The sequence below is a fragment of the Medicago sativa genome, chromosome 7, assembly GCF_051527215.1.
Source record: "Medicago sativa cultivar Bolivia chromosome 7, Bolivia_mono, whole genome shotgun sequence".
In the NCBI taxonomy this organism is placed as follows: domain Eukaryota; kingdom Viridiplantae; phylum Streptophyta; class Magnoliopsida; order Fabales; family Fabaceae; genus Medicago; species Medicago sativa.
In genome coordinates this window covers 89,912,515-89,926,580 of record NC_140755.1, presented here as the reverse complement: position 1 = coordinate 89,926,580, position 14,066 = coordinate 89,912,515, and the positions used below count along the sequence as shown (strand labels likewise).

General features: G+C 29.8%; 1 protein-coding gene across 2 annotated transcripts; it reads left to right on the top strand.

Moving 5' to 3' along the window:
* The first annotated feature begins 3,945 nt into the window (after positions 1-3,945).
* Positions 3,946-8,626, top strand: LOC146910035 (putative DUF21 domain-containing protein At1g03270). Of its 2 annotated transcripts, none has more exons than XM_085730329.1 (13): positions 3,946-4,364; positions 4,466-4,542; positions 5,320-5,403; positions 5,491-5,604; positions 5,697-5,780; positions 5,936-6,007; positions 6,253-6,320; positions 6,637-6,724; positions 6,818-6,891; positions 6,970-7,363; positions 7,694-7,734; positions 7,846-7,906; positions 8,350-8,626. In XM_085730329.1, the coding sequence occupies exons 1-13, from the start codon at positions 4,127-4,129 to the stop codon at positions 8,359-8,361; spliced, it is 1,407 nt and encodes a 468-aa protein (XP_085586455.1). In that variant the 5' UTR covers positions 3,946-4,126; the 3' UTR covers positions 8,362-8,626. The 2 variants fall into 2 exon arrangements, with proteins under 2 accessions (XP_085586455.1, XP_085586454.1); XM_085730328.1 differs by having other exon boundaries at positions 7,846-7,927.
* The last annotated feature ends 5,440 nt before the right edge of the window (positions 8,627-14,066 follow it).

Here is a 14,066-nt window from a genome sequence, read left to right as displayed (position 1 = left end):
GGAGGGTGGTTTGCGGTTCCTCATGTATATGGTAATGATTTTCACCTTTGGGTGTATCGCATATATACAGCACATTGTATTTATCTTTTAAAAAATTTAAATAGAACATTGTTCTTTAAAAAAAAAATACGTTTTTATTTTATTACGGACCTCTTTTCACTTACAGAGTCAAGCCTCCGGATTCATAGGAACGGCGCTGATGTTAGTTTAGGTAGAAATCTTGTTGCAGAAGTAGAATCACGTTTTGAGTTAGAGTACATGATAAAATATATATTAAAAAAAAACACTATCTTTCATTTTCAACTTTTAGTCATAATAGAAGGACCATCTCATAATATTGTTTCTAGGGTTAAATATGTTTTTGGTCCCTATAAATATGTCAACTTTTCGTTTTAGTCCCTCTAAAATTTTCCTTCAACTTTGAGTCCCTATAAAATTTTCAATCTTCATTTTTTGTCCCTCTTTTAAAGTAAACTCATATGTAGAATTCATATTTTTTAATAAAATTTTCCTGAAAAATTCTAAATATTATAAGAATCACTCCCAAAAAAAAATTAGAATTTTTTAACAAAACATGAATTTAATAAAAAAATTTATATTATTTACGGTTAAAAATTCATATTTAATTTGTTTTTTGTTAAAAAATTGTAAAATTTTTTAGAATTTTTTTTTGGAATATTTTAAATATTTCTGCACAATTTCATTAAAAAATACAAAAATTAAATTAAAAATAGGGACCAAAAGTAGTGATTGAAAAGTTTATGGGGACTAAAAGTTGAAGGAAAATTTTAGAGGGACTAAAACGAAAAATTGACATATTTATAGGGACCAAAAACATATTTAACCCTTGTTTCTATTGTCCTTCAAATCAACCCGATATTGTCTTAAATATATTCAATCTTAATTTAACTCGCAGAATATGAATGAAACTAGACTTTTGACACGTGCGTTGTACGAGTTTTCTCGACTATAATAGAGACCAATAAATAATTTTTAACCCGTAAGATCATTGATATGGTAGAAAATATTTTCTTAAAAAAAAAAAAGGCAAGAGGATAGGAATGAAATTGGTGTGCAATGCATTTTTTAGATGGAATTTGTTAGGTTAAAATTAAATAATTGCAAACCTAATAAAGCAAATGAGCGGGAAAAAATTAGGTTAAGTTGCTGCAGACATAACAAAATTAATAAATAAGGATGTCAAAAACAAAAGGCATGAAATTAAAAAAAATCCAAAAAAAAAGTGTAAAATTCTTGACAAAAAAAGTATCAAATAGAAGGATCATACGTGATCATTGATATGGTAGAAAATATTTTCTTCAAAAAAAATAGGCAAGAGGATAGGAATGAAATTGGTGTGCAATGCATTTTTTTAGATATTTGTTAGGTTAAGTAATTGCAAACCTAATAAAGCAAATGAGCGGGAAAAAATTAGGTTAAGTTGCTGCAGACGTAACAAAATTAATAAATAAGGATAAATAAGGATGTCAAAAAAAAAAGGCATGAAATTAAAAAAAAATCCAAAAAAAAAAAGTGTAAAATTCTTGACCAAAAAAAAAAAGTATAAAATAGAAGGATCATACGTGATCATTGATATGGTAGAAAATATTTTCTTCAAAAAAAAAAGGCAAGCGGATAGGAATGAAATTGTTGTGCAATACATTTTTTTTGATGGAATTTGTTAAGTTAAATGATTGCAAACCTAATAAAGCAAATGAGCGGGGAAAAATTAGGTTAAGTTGCCGCAGACGTAACAAAATTAATAAATAAGGATTATTAATTTTAAAAATAACCTAAAAGGACCTCACTAGCGTACACGCAATTGACTTGAGCCCAAAAATTTATGAGTGTTGAGGTGGAAATGAGTCAATCATACTGAAAATATTCATAAATTAAAATTTGGCAAACAATGTTGTTATAGTTGGTAAAATTTAATTCATATTCTTACTCTACAAAGATGTGATTTTAAAAATCTTGCTATAAACATGAAAATTTTATGGTTAGATAACATTTAATATGATTAGTCTAAATGTTCAAGTATATGGAAAATGTCATAGTCGGTCATATGCATATGCAACAAAGCCTTTAACACATGACTTTAAAATTAAGAGGATTAAAATTTTGGTTAGAGTATGTTTATTATATATTAAAAAAAAGTGTTTTTCTCTGTATTTTTAAAATAATTTTTATCAAAACTTATTCAAAAATAGTAAAAGTTATTTTAAACTCATTTGACATAAATTAAAAGAGGAATTTTGATATTCATTAACTTAAATGTCTATTGTTAGAGATTTAATAAAATAAAAAACACAGATTTATTCAAAAAAATATCTCTCAAAAATTATTTTTATGACAATTCTTAAACATTCTTCAAAATTTTATTATAAAAAACATTCGCATCAAAAAGATGAAATACTTATTTGTGCCAAAAAACTGAAAATCATAATTTTTTTTCCTTCTAAAAAGCTATAAACAAACAGGCACTTATGCTATATTTTGTTATTATCGATTAGAACATGATTTTTATTATATTATTGATGTTATTTCGAAGTTTTTTATGTCATTTAAAATTCAAGCCCCATTCGGATAAACAACTTATATAAATGTTTATATTATAAGGACTATTTTTTTAGGGAATATCACTAGGACTTATAGCATGAGAGTTTGCATTATAAGCTACTGTACTCAATAAATTATTTACATTGATATATACACTAAGAAATAATTACATAAATTGAAGTGTTTATATGGATCATTACATAAATAATTATAAAATGTTAATATGGTTTTAATTTATAAAAAAGACAAGTTTTTATTAAATGGATATTATAAATATCATAATTTAATTTGGGTCCCATGAAAAACAAAAGAATGAAATAAGTTGGAATAGAATATAAATATAAGTGGTATAGAACAATGATAAACTTTTTTTTTCCTTTTCAAAGTAGTCTAGTGGATGCACCTCATATATTTTAAATATGAAGAAATGAGGTGTGCGGAGTTCAAACGTTGACCCCTACATGTATTATACAAGCCGTACATAAAGATACTAGTGTTCCTTTGGAAAAAAAATATTTTTGTTGGGTTCTACTCTCTTTCACCACCATAAAAAAATGTATGTTTAAAAGAGAAGATAAGCGTGTTAGTTTGAAATCGAATAGAGTTACTTTGCAAAAGCTCTATGTAAGTCCGATGACAAACTTACAATGAGAACTTATTAAAATATAGTATATATAGTATGAGTAGATAAAATCACATAAACTTAAAATAAGTCAATCCAAACAAAAGCTAAACAAAAAAATGGCTCTTTGAGTTGTGCATACTTCTTTTTATTAGAGACATACTTTTTAAGATTAAAACATGATATTCAAATTGTTTAAGATGATCCTAAAAATATTTAGTAGACACCCATTCATCCATTATCCAACCTCCCTCTCTCCCAACTTAATTTGAATTATGGAAATGTGGAACTCACATGGGATATAAAGTGAAGTGGGATGTCAATGGGAAGAGGAAGGGGTCAAGGGGTCAGGAAGTACTTCTTTACTTCTTGCCACTCAACTTCTCTTCCATCTTTGTTTGTCTCTATTCACTAGAGAGTTTGTCCTCCGGTTCCATCCCCATAGAGATCCCATCAACATTACAAAAATAACTTAAATCTCATTATTTTTAACCAAAATCAATTACTTGATAAAAAAAACTCGCTTAAGTTGACCCGATGAAATTGATTTGAGAACTTGAATTAAATGATAAAAAGTAATTAGGAAATAAACAAACAATACAATATAATCAAAATTCTAAATGGAACAATCGGATTCAATTTATGAACCGAATCAAATAACAAATTCATCATTTTAATTAGAATTTATATTAAAAATATATATAAAAAGGAACTAAACGACAAGTATTTTGTCGTTTAAATATTTTCTCTTCAAAAGAGGAAACAAACGAAATCTATCTACGAGAATTAGTTGCACTTTTTTCTCCGTTGTGTTTTAGTACCCTTCGACTGAACACGCGAGGAGCATGGAGCATGCCGCATGGTATATGTTAACACTTATCAGTTACTATTATTATTAAGGAGTAAACAACAAAATTCACGATTCTGAATTCCATAACAAAAACAATGTTCCCTCAGAACCTTCTTCTAAACCTCCTCACCGGAAAAAAGGATTCGTTCGTTACCGACGGCGACGATGTTCCGTTCGGTACGTTATGGTGGTTTATTTACGCCGGAATTTCTTTCTTGCTTGTTCTCTTTGCTGGTATCATGTCTGGTCTTACGCTTGGTTTAATGTCGAAGCGTCCTGTTGACCTTGAAATTCTTCAGCGGAGTGGTTCTTCCACTGAGAGAAAACAAGCCGGTAATACTAATAATGACGCTGGAGATGATTCTTCTTCTTCTTCTTCTTCCTCTTCTTTTTAATCTTTATTTATTTATTATTCTTCTTGTTTATTGTTGCAGCTGCTATTTTTCCTGTTCTTCAAAAACAACACCAGCTGCTTGTTACCTTGCTTCTTTGTAATGCTTGTGCCATGGAGGTACCTACTTTTTTCAATTTTTTTTTTATTATTAATTAAGCATAATAACACCTGCAACTTTGATTGAAGACGTGTTCTGGTGTCTGACACGTGTCACATGACACTGATCCATGTGATTACATTAGATTGAATTATGTCAGTTTCTCAATTTTTTATCATTGTTTATGTGCCCGTGTCAGTGTTAATGTCTTATGCCATTGTTTTGTGTCAATGACATGAGTTGCGTGTCAATTATGCGCCGTGCATTTTGTAGCACCGACACTTTTGATTGAATGCATGTCCTGGTCTCGTCTAACATGTGTCAGTGTCCAACACTCACATGACACTGACACATGTGATTATATTGAATTATGTCATTTTTTTAAATATTTTTGGTGTTGATGTGTCAGTGTGACTGTCTATCTCAGTGTCACTGTCAGTGACTAGTCACTGTGTGTTGTGTCAGTGTCCTATGTGCTTGTGACATATGCATAACTATTTTTATAACAAAAGACAATTTTAAGTCAAATTGGTTTCACAAGCTATCATGGAGAGCCGGTGGAAATAAGCTGAACAGTCAAACCAGTGCTTATGTTAATAGACAAGGTTAAATAAGTTGATTCTAATAAGCCCTAAAACTCATATGAACAGTGTAATTTATACTTTTTTTGCACATGTATCTAATATTATCTTGCCATTTAGATATTTGTAAAAATGCTTCAATAAGTGATATAATTAAGTGATTTTATAATAACATATGACTGGATGTATGTATTTCTGCCTTTTTTTTATTTGCAGGCACTTCCACTTTACCTGGATAAAATCTTTCACCCTGTTGTAGCAGTGTTGTTATCAGTAACTTTTGTTCTGGCTTTTGGAGAGGTACATTATGTTTCTAGTTGAGTTTGCTTGCATCATAATCAAGCAGGACATTGCACTGACTGTTACATTGTCACATGGGATTATTAGGTCATTCCACAAGCTATATGTACAAAACATGGACTCTATGTTGGAGCTAGTTTTATTGGACTTGTTCGCTTCCTCATGTTCATCTGTTATCCAATTGCTTACCCTATTGGAGTGGTAAAGATTATACTTACCCATATTATAGTTTTATTATACTTGCGACAAACTATGGTTTTATGGAGCTTATAGCATAACCTTGGTGCTTCTAGGGTTTGGATTATTTGCTTGGACATGATGATGTAATGTTTAGGCGAGCACAATTGAAAGCCTTTGTTTCAATCCATAGCAAAGAGGTAATGTGTTTGAATTATCACCTGTGTGTGTGTGTGGTTTACAACTTCCTAGTTAAGAAGATATTGCTTTTATAAATGATTGCTGCTAATTTCACTTTGTCAAAATTTCGTGTATCTTTCTATCTCCTTTGACTTCATTTTGTTGATCATTAAAGGCTGGTAAAGGAGGTGAACTCACACATGATGAGACAACGATTATCAGCGGAGCACTAGATCTCTTTAAGAAGGTAAATGCTGATTATCAGTACATTCACTCTGTTAGCTGAATTGTTCTAATGGGCTTAATCGGTCAGGTTCTCTTTATTGCCTGACCATAACTTTATTAGTGATTGCTGTCTCTGAATCTGTTATAACTTCAATTATCTTTCAAGCTCGTCCAGTCGTTCAGTGATAAGATATATAATTAAATACAAATGTATCTACTATATTGCTTTTATTCTAATATAGGAAAAATTTCTACATTGCTATGCAGACTGCAGAGCAGGCTATGACATCAATCGATTCAACTTTTTCCTTGGATGTTGCTTCCAAATTGGACTGGTGCGTTTGCTTCTGTAAGCATTTCTGTTCGGATCTATATAGAAGCCACAGCAAGTTCAGTTATTTCTTCCTCACATGATAGTAGTACCAATGTCAAACTTTAAGACTTCAATACATAATATTACTTAGTGGACAATGCTAGAAGAAACATAACTTATATAAGTAACTTTGGACATTAAAATTCTTCCTATGCTTAAATACCAAATTATATGTTGATTTGTTTTCACAAGTCTTTCCTGATAAGTTTATCCAAAGTGGCTTAAAGTGTTATATAGAGCTGAAGTGAAGTCATAACTTGTTTTCTGTTTTATCACAGGGAAGCAATTGGGAGAATTCTTGAACGAGGTCATAGTCGTATCCCTGTATACAGTGGAAATCCAAAAAATATAATTGGCCTCTTGCTAGTAAGTGTGATTATCCACAGTGCTCTCAAAATGTTTTATCGAATTTTTTTTGTTGCCACTTGCTGCTAAAAACTGTTTGCTACTCTTCGCTAGGTAAAAAATCTTCTTACTGTAAGACCTGAGACAGGGAGTCTAGTTAGTTCCTTCAACATCCGGAAAATTCCTAGGTTTGGCCAATTGTGTCCTTTCATTTCATTTTTTATAACTTATCAATTGAATAAAGTTATTATTCATGAATAACACAGGTTTCCAGCAGATATGCCTTTATACAATATCCTTAACGAGTTTCAAAAAGGAAACAGTCATATGGCAGTTGTAGTTAAGGTTATAAGAGAGAAAAACAACCCTCAGGAAGCTGGCGACTTCAACAACTCGAAGGATGAAGTAGGCATCAAACACCGTTCTCAACTGACTGTGCCATTGCTAGCCGGGACTTATGAGAAACCAGACAATGTTATCAATATTGACAAACTTTCTAGGCATCATAACCCTAGAGGATATAATGATCCCAATAATGCCGACGAACAATGCGAAGAAAGTGACACGTCACCAAATAGTGTCCATGACTTTCCTTATGATAAAGATGGGGAAGTTATTGGCATCATAACCCTAGAGGATGTTTTTGAAGAACTCCTGCAGGTAGCCCTACTTATCTTAATCTCCAGCAAACCCTGTTATCCATCAGTGTTGTCAAATAGCGGCTATAGCAGAACTGTAATGCTTTAACACAGTGGAACTCAAACAAATCAATATTGTTCTGCGATGCGCTATTTAGTTCAGAGTGTTTCAAATGGCTGCGCTATAGTCAATCCGTGATTGACAACACTGTTGTCTATTTATGTTTATCATCATTACTTTATGTGACAGATAGATATTGTTCCGTGTTATATGCACAACAGACAAAATGCAGTATGCTGTGTAGCCCATGGATGGAATGGATCTTTGCTAACTTTTTTTCTGTCCATGCAGGAAGAAATCTGGGATGAAACAGATATAGATGTACATAGGAGGTGCCGTGATTTTTTTTTGTTTCTTTTTCCCGTCTCAATCTCTCACTGTTTCCCATAGCTCTTAAATGTTTAATGACTTGCTGACTATGAAATGCATAATGAATTCGGCAGAATACGTGTTGCTGCTGTCGCAGCTGCTTCATCTGTGGCACGAGTTCCATTAGGCCAAAAGGTGATGGGTCACAAGCCTGTAGTAAGTTGGAGCCATTTTTTTTCCTCTTTGAAAGTTTAAGCTTGGAATAGAAAGTGGATCATTATGTTGGGGCAGTTTTTTATTGCATGCTAAAGGCTAACTTAATTTGTTTGCTTCAAATAAATACGTGGATGTTTTATTCAAGTGAAAGATGGTTTTGAAATCATGGTAACATAAATACCTCATGTGTTAGATTTAAGTTTGTAAATCAGGCTTTGTACTACTTTTTCTAGTTTCTGATCTAGATCTTCATGTGTGATTTCATCATCAAATTCATTTAATAAATTGTGTGAAACCTGGTAGATGGTTGTAACCAAATACACCTTTTTGGTAACCATTCTAGTACTATCATGATTGCTGTGTGACAGATATCATGTGAATGTTTAGATATCTTATATTGAAATAATCTTGCTTTCCTTCAGGTGAAAGTTTGACCAAGTTTGTGGATGATGGTTCACATTGATACTGATGGAGCTTCCTGGACAATAAAAGACGAAATTTTACCATACACTCTTCTACTATATCTTATAGCTATTGATGCATTTTGATGTTAGGAATAGGATGATACAATACATCATGGAGATATTAGCCACGCTTCTTACTATTTTTTTGTGTGCAAAGAATCACACTTTTCTTAGTCCTTTTGTAAAATGCTGGTCTTGGATTTCTAATAGTTATCTTTGATACTTGGTTTCCTAAGCAATTTTGTTTGAATTAGTCATACTTCATGTCTAATCTCATGATTGAGTGCAAGCAGTTAATGCGCTTCAGTTAAAGTCGAATCGTTTGAGGAGTACACAAGTTCAAAATAATTAGTCAGGCTTTACTTACATTCCTCCCAACTTTAAATTACAAATTCCCCTTTCCCCTAAAAATTAGAGGGTTAAGACAAAATAAAATCGTACTTCATGGCAATCATAGCTATATTGCTTAACTGAGGTTCAAATTGATGTATAAACTATTGTATCATGACTAACTTATTAAGGTTTAGAGTTGAATATAATATCTACTTGGACCAAAATCTGGAAGGAAAAAAAAAGACTAGGCCATGCAAAATGACTGTTTCTCTTAACTGGCACAAATTAGTATTTTGGCTCTGTCATCTCTTTGTTTCTTAGTAGAAAAATTGTATTGGGTTGTAACTATTTATTAATCATTAGTTTCTGTTTGTTAATTTGATTCAGTTGTAACAATATGTCCTATAATAATCATATATTTCCTCCAACAACTGAGTCCTGTGAATTTGATAAGTCATTTTTTGTTCACCTCAACGTTATATATCATCCTTAAAATGTTTGGCACACTTTTTCTCCCCTGTAAAGAGGGACACTTTTTATTAAAAAGAATATTAATATTTTTTATGCACGAGGTATGAAATATTTCAGTGAACACTATATTCTAGGGTTTTGTTGGATATGTATCCAACATTCACTCGTTTAATGTCATGTTATTTTCTATGTTTAATTATTTTGAATTTTGCTTTTGATATCCAACAAAACCTAGGATACCTTAGAATTTTTTAATATTTTTACACACGGATCCAATCAAATAGATATCACTTGTGAAAAAATAAGTAATTCAGCTAGACTCAACATTAGTTGATAAAACTTGTTTACACTATTCAAAAAATTCCAAACATAACAATTTTTGACAGGAAAATATAACAACTTAACTTTCCATAAGTTTGAGTGCTTCAATTTAAAACCTTTACCTTTAAAAAAAAATGTGAGAGAGAACAATCCATTTTTTTCCCTTTTATTAATTTTGTGCTATAGCAAATTAACATTTGATAATAATTTTCTTGGTTAACAATAATGAGCAAAAACAATCGTGCTATTATTGCCGTGCAGCCTGTACTTGATAATATATTGGAATAATTCATCATCGACATTATTTAGTATGATTATATAAAAATGAAATGAAAAAGAAAAAAAAAACTTGCCACTTTGTCTGCCAATAAAAAAAAATAAAATGAAAAAGACAGAAGGGAAACACTGTTTGAGGAGAATGTAAGGGTAACGTGTCCTCTTCATGTGGATTTGGTTGCTCTAAAACTAAGATTATGACCAAACAGCAGGTTGTCTCTTTTTTTCTGGACCAATTATGCCCTTGCTAGGGTTTGTTCTAGAAATTGCTCAAAGGCTATAAACCTCGAGAACACTTTCTTTTAGTTGCACTTTAATTTGTTATTAAGATGTTTAAATTTTCTCTTCTTTATGAAATACTTTATTACTTGTAGAGATTAATGTTATAATTTTATGGTGAAATTTCTAACATGATTAATTATATAAAAAATTAATTTAATTAAAATGTATTGGTCTAATCAAAATACTTATCTTTGGTGGAGTTCACTACAAACATATATGTTGTTTGACAAAAACTTACATCTCCCACTTCTTTTATGTACAAACAAATATTCCTTTTTTTTTTTTTTTTTTGAGAGAACAAACAAATATTCATTCAATGCAATACATCTTTCCTATTAAAATCACACTTTAAACTTTAAACATGATATACATAAAATGATTTTTATTCCATTCACTTAATCACAATCTGGTTGTTGCTCATAATAATAGGGAACAAAGTTATGTCAAACTCACAAAGGCAATAAAGTTTCCCATGATCACAATAATGAATCTCTAGAACTTTCATTTGCTTCAATTTATTTAGCATAAAAATAAAAAGGGTAAACAGTGCTTTTAACCCCTGTAATATAGGTCACTTTTGGGTTTAGCCCCTGTAAAATTTTTTTTTTAGATTCCACCCTCATAAATTTTTTTTGTTTTGGTTTTGGCCCCTGACCCCCTTGAGTCAGCAGAATCTTTGACGTGGCAGGCGTTCTGCTGACGTCGCGCGCTGACTGTATAATTATTTTTATTTTTTATTTTTTTATTGGGGGTACACGTGGCATTTTCGTTTTTTTTTTTTAAAATTTTAAAAAAATATTAAAAAATTCTGGAAAATTGAAAAATTAATAAAAAAATTTTAAAAAAATTAAAAAATTCTGGAAAAATTTAAAATTAATAAAAAAATTGAAAAAAATATTAAAAAATTCTGGAAAATCGAAAAATTAATAAAAAATCTGGAAAAATGAAAAATTAATAAAAAATTGAAAAAAAAATTAAAAAATTCTGGAAAATTGAAAAATCAATAAAAAAATTGAAAAAAATATTAAAAAATTCTGGAAAATTGAAAAATTAATAAAAATAAAAAATTTTAAAAAAAAACGGAAAAAATTAAAAAAATCTGGAAAAATTAATAAAAATAAAAAAAGATTAAAAAATAAAATAATCCAATAAAATGAAAAATAATGAAAAAATTCTGGAAAATATTTAAAAATTTCGAAAATTTTAAAAATTCTGAGAAATACTAATAAAAATTTCAAAAATTTTAAAAATTTCGAAAATTTCCATTAAAATTTCATTTTGAAATTTTTTAATGAAATTTTCCTGGAAAAATGAAATTTTAATGAAAATTTTTTGAAATTTTCGAAATTTTTATTAGTATTTCTCAAAAAATTTCCGGGAATTTTTGTGTATTTATAAACCGAGCTTAGGTTTTTTATGTATCTTTCGAAGTTTCGAAATTTTCATTAGTATTTTTTCCGAGAATTTTTGTGTATTTATAAACCTGAAACTTTTGTGTATTTATAAACCGAGAATAAGGGAAAAAATACACTGAAAAAACCTGAGCTAATCAAAATTTCGAAAAATACGAATGATTAATCTTTTTAATTTTTTTTGAAAATTTCAAATTTTTTTTAAATATTTTCCAGAATTTTTTTTATTTTCCAGAATTTTTTCATTATTTTTCATTTTATTGGATTATTTTATTTTTTTAGTCATTTTTTATTTTTATTAATTTTTCCATATTCTTTTAATTTTTTCCGTTTTTTTAATTTTTTTCATTTTTCCAGAATTTTTTAATATTTTTTTTCAATTTTTTTATTGATTTTTCAATTTTCCAGAATTTTTTAATTTTTTTTCAATTTTTTATTCATTTTTCATTTTTCTAGATTTTTTATTAATTTTTCGATTTTCCAGAATTTTTAAATATTTTTTTCAATTTTTTTATTAATTTTTAATTTTTCCAGAATTTTTTAATTTTTTTAAATTTTTTTATTAATTTTTCAATTTTCCAGAATTTTTTAATATTTTTTTAAAATTTTAAAAAAAAAAAAAACGAAAATGCCACGTGTACCCCCAATAAAAAAATAAAAAATAAAAATAATTATACAGTCAGCGCGCCACATCAGCAGAATCTGCTGACGTCGCCTGCCACGTCAAAGATTCTGCTGACTCAAGGGGGTCAGGGGCCAAAACCAAAACAAAAAATTTTTATGAGGGTGGAATCTAAAAAAAAAAATTTACAGGGGCTAAACCCAAAAGTGACCTATATTACAGGGGCTAAAAGCACTGTTTACCCAAATAAAAAAAAGAGTGACCTTTTCAAAAAAGCTTGTGCACATCAGTATAATAATGGATCAACTGAGGCATGAGGCTGAGCATACAATTAAAATTAATATACTTAGCTTACATGCATCACAAACCAAACTATCTACTCCGTGCATTACATAGGAAAAAGAAAAAAAACTTGTGATAACTTACGATAAAAGCTAGCCATCTACTTATTAGTAATTAATATTATCGCATCTAATTTGTTAATTAAGGTACCAACTATAGATATGCAGTGGCACCAAGAACATGAAACATACATTGGTTACTCATGCCAGCACAAGAGTAGGACAGTGCATCTCCAAATAATGTAAAGCCGTGTCTTCTGCTGCCTAATGTGCTTCGAACATTTTCGCCATGGTCGAAGCTTGGAAGAAGAAGAAGAAGATCCTCTCACTGATGAAAATGAGAATATACTACCTATACCTGCCATTTGCAAGTTCAAAAATGGTTATGATTTGCAAGTTCAAAAAAGGAAAATACGAGTATTTGATGTGAATGTTACTCTTAAGTTGAGTATTTGGTGTGAATGGCACTCTACTATGTATATGTGTGAGTGTGGGGAATAATAGGGGGAAGATTTGAATTGAAGGAATCAAATTTGTGGTGGATTACTTGTTATGGCCCATGGTTGCAAGAATGGGACATGTTCCATTGTCCATATTAAGATAGATTGGTGACACCTTTGAGCTTGTTCCCCTTGAGAGGGACTTCTCATCCCCTTCTACTTCATGCTAAGGGTCTTACTTGTCCCCCCTAATCTATGTATCATTCACCATTTAATTAAAATTAATTACTCCCCCTATGTACCCTAATTTATTTTATTTTTTAAAAAAAATAAATGATATTCATTCATTTAAATTGACAGAGCACATTGATACAATACAAATTCAAAGTCGCTAAAAACAAAAAGGATGAATATGCGAACAAACTCACAACATTCATGTTAATAACATAAAACAACAGAGTATATATGGCTACAAATATGACTATATTCACACCACCGAAATACTCATGTTTCCGGATCTGCAATGTTGACGACGTAAATGACATTGATTGAATCTGAACTTGATCAAAACTAATCTTTCAACCTAAATCAAATAAACATTGCGCTAAGACGGGAAATCAAAAACAAACGCCAAAAAGGCGGGAAATCAAAATAAACATAGTCGTGCTAGACGACAAAATCACAAAAACAAAAGAAAAGATAAAGAAAAACAATTATTTCTATTTAACTAAAATGAAAGACAAACAATTCGGAGGGATGATTTTGATCAAAATTAACCCTAAATCACCTCTCTTTGGTAGATCAAGAAAAAGAAAAGTTGTGTCAGCTAAGGTTTAAGAAAGGAAAAAAAGAGTGAGAAAATAGTTGAGACACCCACCCATATATCCTAATTAATAACCATCATATTTGTTTTTTTTAACACAAATTAAGAAAAAAAATTAGAATGAAATAAAAAATGACAATACAAAATTATTATCATTAAGCATTTGTATAGTCATCATTATTATAAGTATAGAATGAAATATAAAATGACTTCATAGTGATGCAAATGTCTCGGAATTGCAACATAAATAACATGCCACAAAGTTAAAGTTTTTAAAAGAAAATTTTACCATCCATTACAATCATATCTAGTTGGAGGGATTAGTTTCTACGCGCAAGGGTATATCAAATTCAT